This window comes from Geospiza fortis, unplaced genomic scaffold (genome assembly GCF_000277835.1).
Source record: "Geospiza fortis unplaced genomic scaffold, GeoFor_1.0 scaffold23, whole genome shotgun sequence".
Lineage (NCBI taxonomy): Eukaryota > Metazoa > Chordata > Aves > Passeriformes > Thraupidae > Geospiza > Geospiza fortis.
In genome coordinates, this window is record NW_005054303.1 from 1,356,802 (window position 1) to 1,364,213 (window position 7,412).

Sequence of the window (7,412 nt, forward strand, 5' to 3'; positions counted from 1 at the left end):
ACAAAGACCAATTTTTCTGACTGTAATTTTAAGTTTTTATATATACAGAGTTGTCAAGTAAAGCATGATTTTTTTTAGATTTTTATTGAATTAATAACAGTTAATGACAAATGCAAATGAGTTTATATTTATCTGAGTAATAGAGGCATAATAGATTGGGAATATTCTCCAGGTGATGTGCAATTAACAGTCCTGTCACTATGTTGACACCCGTAGGCTACCATTCTGACCAAATTCTTAGAATAAAAAAATAATTCTGTTTTAAGGAATAATAATAAAAAAATAGTTATTCATTCAAGTATTGGTAATATTTCTGCTTTACAGAAATATTTCTGTGGAATAATCTCACATCCCTGTGTGTTTGTGCGTAAAACTGATCTCAAGGTGCGCCAAGTGGATGCCAACAAGTATTTTGAAAGTGCCTCTTTTATTTTGCCCTGACTCTAACAGGAATCTAAGCTTGCACCTTACCTCATTGAATCCCAAAATTAAATGCACAGAACTTGCTGAACTGAGGATCATGTTACAAAAATGCATATAAAGTAGCTGGTGTTTGTGATCCACCTTGAAACTCATACTTCCTTATTTATTGTCTGTCCTTAGGTGTTGTCTGAACTAGACATTGTGGTTCCTCTTCAGTTACTAATCAGCATGTTTTCTGATGGAGTTAATTCTGTAAAAGAATTAGCAAATCAACGAAAATCAAGAGTCAGTGAACTGGCAGGAAATCTTGCAGCTCGGAGGGTAACTGCTTAGTTTTTTTGCTTGTAACAGTCTTCCTGATAGAGTCCACATGAAGAATTAAAAATCATCTTTCAATATGGCAGCATTTGATTGAAAACAGTGCACATTTTGAAAATTAAAGAAAATTGGCATGACTTCAGTTAATATTACTCTATCATACAAAATTGTAAAAGTAACACGGGTAGGAGTTTCTTGGTATCTTTTCCAAGCTGTTTTATTCTTTGCGCCTTCTATTAATAACCATCAGGAACAAACTGTTATGGACAACTGGTCATACCTTTTGTATTCTGGTGTGAATTTGGTGGGCCTGGGTATGTTTTGAAAGGGTGAGAGAGCAGAATTTATTTCTGGTTCCCTGCATTTTTGTCCCAAACACAAGAGATGCAGAATGTGATCTAAAGTTGTCTGTCGAAGGCTTATGGTCTGGAAGAAAACATGTTCAAATAAGTAGGTACTACACATACTTGGTCTGATGTGACTTAATTTCCCAGTAGTTTGGATGAAGTGCTTCAAGGACACCAGGAACAAGGTTGCTTGAAAGACCTCATTCTTTAGATTTAAGGAACTACAGCATCTGGGGAGTTGATGACTCCTTACATGTGGTCTGCCAGTCTTCTGATACAGCTCTGCAGAGAGCACTGCCACACCTAGCCCATGATCACTTCTAAACTAAGCAGAAAAAATGATTAAACTTTCTGTCTGGTCTCTCAGACCATAGCTGGTGTAAAAATTGACCTGGTATGTCATCTAAGTATCTCCCTGCAATGCCTAGAAGTTCTCAGGGTGTTTTAGCTGGCCTCCTGTGGTGTGGGCATAAATCAGTGCAGACACACACAACTTACTGCCCTTGTGTCTAGTTAATTTCCAGCTACCTGTATCCATGGAACAGCCTTAGGTAACAAAGTTCTCTTGAGGTGGACTCCTTTATTACCTTCTTGCTGTTAAAGTCAGTGTCCATGGATCATTGTCACCTGATGGCTGCTTTACTGCCTGCACCAATTTTCAGTTTGGTTTTGGATGTTGAAATTCTCCTTAGTAGGAATAACTTAATGGATGTCAGCCGCTTAGCTTGAGAGAATGTATCATCTGGGCAGAATATAGTTCCTGTACTTCCACTGTATCTTATTGTTCAGTGGTGTTAATAAGGGACACCTGTATATTTTGCAAAAAAGCTACACAAGGGAGTGGCAAGGCTGTCAGAGTTCTTGCTATTTTTGGCATTTTCTTATAGAATGAGATTGCTTAAATGTCTAACAGTTATTTGGACATGTTGATTTTTTTATGTTTTCAGGTGAGCGTTGCTTCTGACCCTGGGCGCAGAGTTCAGCACAACATGCTGAGTCCTTTCCCAAGCCCCTTCCAGAGCCCATTTCGGAGCCCAATACGTAGTCCTTTTCACAGCCCTTTCAAGAATTTTGGACATCCTAGTGGAAAAACAATTGATTTTGAGTGTGAAGATGAGGAAATGAATCTTAATTGCTTCATTCTGATGTTTGATCTAATCCTGAAGCAGGTACTTGCAGAAGAAAAGCATCCACATGGAAGGAACACTGAAGTTCTGTAGTCACTTTTGGTTCTCCTTTATTGATTCTCCTTAGGGCCTGGCATTGATTCTTTTGATCCTGTATTGATTCTCTTTCTGCTAAGGGCCTGGCATGAAGTGTAAGGCATTTAAATCCTAGTACAGCTGTCATCTGTCTTTATCTCTATAGAAATTATAGGTTAATGTTCAAAGAAGTGAGATAGCTCCACATTCAGCTTGACCTGTCACTAGTGAAAGGAACTTTTCCTTGGAGCTTTGCTTATTTTTACAGACTAGAAGCAGAGATTTGTTGGTAAGCCTAGGTTATCAATTTTTGGATAGCTAAATTTCTACATTGTGAATCCAAGGACACTTGTTTTGGATGACAGTCTCCAGGTAAAATTAATGGATTAATTATATGCTTGAAATTGTCTATTTCTCTAGCTGTTTGAACTTGGGCCTCAACATCAATGGCAATTAAAAATTCTGAGTTGCAGTTTATCTCAGATTCTTCCCAGTACTGTAATATAAAACTATCAGAAATGTAGGAAGAGGCAGATGGTTTGTACTCTGCCTTTTAATAATAATTTAATTTAAATTAATTAAAAATAATTTAATTAATAATAAATCCTTACTCTTTTCACTTTCTTTCAGATGGAACTCCAGGATGATGGTGTCACTTTGGGCTTAGAGAACAGCATCTCAAAAGATATAATATCCATCATAAACAATGTGTTTCAGGCACCCTGGGGTGGTTCTCACACCTGTCAGAAAGATGAAAAATCAGTTGAATGTGGTCTGTGCCAGTCCAGCATTCTGTGTTACCAGCTGGGTTTTGAGCTGCTGGAACAGCTTGCTCCAAAGGAAGAAATCAGGCTTGTGGTAAGTAGAGCAGGAAAGGGTCTGTGTTATTGGTATGCTGAAACTCCTCCACTGTTCTCATTCCATTGTGCTCAGGGAGCAAAGCTACACTAACTTTTGGCATGAAGGATTCGGGGGGTTAAAGCAAAATGCCATTGAACTGTAAAATTTCCAAAGTTTGAATTGATTCAAAGAACCCAGGGAAGATGGCAATATTAATCCATCTTGAACTCTTCCCCCATGAACACTGAGGTGCTTTTTCACTTTGGACATGCATCACTCCAATCCTACTGTGTCTCAAAAAAAAAAATAAAGTGTTAATACTTACCTTTTGATAAAAGCAAGGAGTGGATACTTTGAAATGATTAATGATTTTGAGTGAAGCAGTTGTCAAGTGAGCAAGTTGGAGCTCGACTGTTTGAAATGCTGAGCACTGTGGGAAAAATTGTTTTACTTCAGGTTGAGTATCCAAATTTATCAGACCCAGATATGTACTCTCCAGTCACTAGTCATCATTAAAATTTTCTGTAGCTTTGCAGAAGAGTTGGAGAATTTCCTGTGGTGGTGGTGATGGTGGTCTGATGAATTTATTTTAAGCTGGATATCTATTATATGCAACTGTTCCATCTGGTAGTTGAGAAGAAGGCATAATTCCATTTATTTTGATGCTCATTTTTTGTGGTGTGTTAGTAGCAAATTTTTATTAGTTTTTTTCCTCCCATAAGGGAATAATGATGCCTTTTTATGTGTCAAATTTTCAGAATTTCATTTGGTGTGTATGCTAGAAGTAGATATTTTGCACATAGTATTCAGTATACTATTTGTCCTAGAAAAATCATCTCATGCCCCTCCAGTACAGATTCTTGTCTCAAGAGAGAATTAGCAAGCTTTGTTGTCTTTGGGGTGCTGGGACACTTCCAGACTTCACCCTGAGATTTCCAACATATATATCACAATGGGAACCTTTAATCCTGTGCTCCTTGCCACAGGCAGAAGTAACTCCAGCATGGAGTTTACAGTTTTCAATGTAAAAGTGGCTGAGGTAGGTCCTGCCCCTAAGCCTGTAACTCCACAGTAGCGCAGGAAACACCCTGCTCCTGTCTGTTACTCCTTTCAGGCAAGGATGACAGACTTAGAGAAGTATTGGCCCTTTGATTGAATCCACCTCAGCTCCAATATGCATATACAGTTTCTGTTAAATCAATGTCAGAAACACACTTTTTTTGTCAGTATACATTTGCTGATGCAAAATATTAGATATGCAGGTGATCTGAGTGCATAAATGTACATGGAACTAAACAAAGAATGCCTCATTTGAGCTCAGTTTGTCACACCATATGTAGCTTAGTCAGCAGGATATGGCCTCATGTATGTAGGTAACATCAAGAAATGAATTTAACTTATTATATTCTTAAAGGAGCCCACAGATAACCTCGAGGATAGTCTTCTGTATACTAGACCTGAGTTTATTATAGGAACTGAAGGAGAAGAGGAAGACAAATCAGCACCAAAGCATGGAGAAAACCCAGGAAATCACCCAGAGACCACAGAAAATGCTGGTAGGTAGAGGCTGAAAAGGTTACTGCAGTAAGGCTTTGAAAGAAATGCTTATACCCATATACAATACAAGCAGTCTTTCAAGTTCAACAGTGCACAGTCACTTTTTTTATCATGCATTTAATTCTTTCAACATATTAATTGGATAGGCTGTAAATAAGTTGATAGCAGGTGTGACTGTCTCCCAAAAGTGTTAAAAGAAGTCTTGGCTTTTAAAACATATAAAGTAGCAAAAATATTAGATGCCATATTCCACGCTATACTAACTTTGCTGACTGCAGGGTTAATGTGCCTAGAATTAATTTATCTCTCATCACCTTAACATTCTTTAGTTTCATTTTGAATTCACAGATAAAAGAATTTTAATACTGTCTGTAACTTACATTTTTAACAGCGATAAAGAATGACACAGAAAGGAAGTTTTGTTATCAGCAACTTCCAGTTACCTTGAAGCTCATATACACTATATTGCAGGTAACATTGATCACTTGTTAGTTTAGTTTATATTGCTGGTGGTGTCATTGTGTTGAGAGAGAAACAACTATTTACACAGGAAATGTCAAGGTTTGAAGAACCAGACATCCTTTTTAACATGCTGAATTGTCTGAAGATCCTGTGTCTTCATGGGGAATGCCTGTATATAGCAAGAAAAGACCATCCACAATTTCTTGCCTATATTCAAGATCATATGTTGATTGCAAGGTGAGTTATTTGTCTTCATACTTCATTGGTTCTCCAGGTATACATTTTTCTTAGTGTCAAAGAATTTGCAAGTTTACTATGGGAAATTAATAAGAGTGGTAGAGAAGTGTGGAAAGATTAAGAAACCTGTATACAAGTTATTGTACAGGCTAATTAAGATGTAAATGAAGTCAAGGTAACCCTGCAGGTAACCAGTGTCCGTCATGGCTACTCCATTGTGAACCACCTCTTTTGCAATGAGTCAGACTCTCTCATATTCAATAATACCATTACCTGAGACTGATGTATCTTCCTGGAATCTACAAAATAAAATACAGGATGTCGTGAAGGCAGGCACACAGTTTATAGGGCCTTAGCATTAAAGCTGAGACAACAATAGTATTTCAAATTATTTTTATGGGGGACAGGAAGTTCGTTCACTTAGAGTGAATTGGATTGAAATCTGTGCCTTTTAAGATTCTCTTTGGAGAAAGGGACTTCTGAAGAAAACTAGCTGAGTAAACATCAGCATATGATCTTCTGAAATACTGTTTGTCAGCATTTAACAGCTGCTCTGTATCAATTTCACTGAGCATCTCCCAAGACTGAGGGTTTTAGCAGCCTAGGGAATCTGTCCTGAATCTATACCAGCAAATTGTGAATATCCAGCTTCTTAGTTACTTGTGGATGCACATGATTTTTGGTGTCAAGACAGTTCATGTGGCTTATGTGGTCATGCTGAAAGCTGGTCATGCTGAAACTCCTAATTCGTAGCATAGACTGTGTTCCATGGCAGTTGTCTTGAACTACTAGGCAAACTCTTTCAAAATGAAATATTTCAAAGTGAGGAATATTTGAACCTGGATTTTCAATAAAAAATGCTGTAGTTGAAGATTTGCCAGTAGCTCTGTTTTCCTACTCTGTTTTTACTACAATCCATTCTGTAGTATTGACATAAATGCCCAGCATGGATCATAGAGATTTTCATGGAAAGTTCTTTACATTTAGAAGAAAGGATATCAAGGGAGTGTCTTTATAAGCAGGCTTACTCTTTTGTCTTGCCAGCTTATGGGGAGTTGTGAAGTCTGAATTCTCTCAGCTTTCTTCCCTGGCAGTCCCGCTTCTTCTTCATGCACTTTCGCTTCCTCATGGAGCTGACATTTTCTGGGCAATCATAAACAGCAATTTCAACAGTAAAGACTGGAAGATGAGATTTGAAGCAGGTAGGCCTGAGAAATGTACTTTATTTTCTCTTTGTTTCTTCTCTGAAGAAGTAGAGCTTTCTCTGCAGTAACTGAGGAGACATATAGCAGATGATGAACTTTTTGCTGCTTTGGAGAGTTTTGGAGATAGTTTGGTGCTAAACTATGGCAAAACAGTGTGCAGTAAAATAAAGGGGAAGATGAGACATTTTGGATAATAAAAATCAAAATTATAGCTCTTTCTAGCTATTTTTCATTGTTACTTTCTCAGCTGTGCATATTTCTATGTATTAATCTGTGTATTAGTCAGTACATAAATCATTGCCTAAATGAATATGCCTCTGTCTCGCTGCTACAGTTGAGAAAGTGGCTGTGTTGTGCAGATTTTTGGACATTCACTCTGTGACAAAAAACCACCTATTGAAGTACTCTTTGGCTCATGCATTCTGTTGTTTCCTGACTGCTGTGGAAGATGTCAACCCAGCAGTGGCTACAAGAGCTGGACTATTACTTGACACCATAAAGAGGCCAGCTTTACAGGTGGGTGTGCTACATGGGAAAAAATACATTCCAGTGGGAAGCTGCCTTTTCACCTGGAGATCCCATGTACAACATCACAGTCGCTGCTAATACCTCTTTAGGCAAGCATTATTGGTCTTGGTACTTGACATATGCACAAAATAACCAAGGGAAATGATACAGCCCTACCCCAAGTTGGAATAATAGAAAAAATAATTTTTAAGATCAAGTCCAACCATAAATACTTTGATGGCTGCAGAGGATTATTGTGTTTGAACTGCTGTTGTAGAAAACTATAATTTTTTTGATTATTTGAAAATAATTTG

The 7,412-nt window shown here is 37.7% G+C and overlaps 1 protein-coding gene across 1 annotated transcript in view; it reads left to right on the forward strand.

The window, feature by feature from the left end:
- UNC79 (unc-79 homolog, NALCN channel complex subunit) overlaps positions 1 to 7,412 on the forward strand; it is a 106,975-nt gene that overhangs the window by 34,228 nt on the left and 65,335 nt on the right. The window contains 8 exon segments of the mRNA XM_031066324.1: positions 604 to 744; positions 2,036 to 2,257; positions 2,921 to 3,148; positions 4,545 to 4,686; positions 5,079 to 5,158; positions 5,238 to 5,386; positions 6,431 to 6,588; positions 6,926 to 7,107. Coding sequence (XP_030922184.1) covers positions 604 to 744; positions 2,036 to 2,257; positions 2,921 to 3,148; positions 4,545 to 4,686; positions 5,079 to 5,158; positions 5,238 to 5,386; positions 6,431 to 6,588; positions 6,926 to 7,107 — 1,302 coding nt within the window.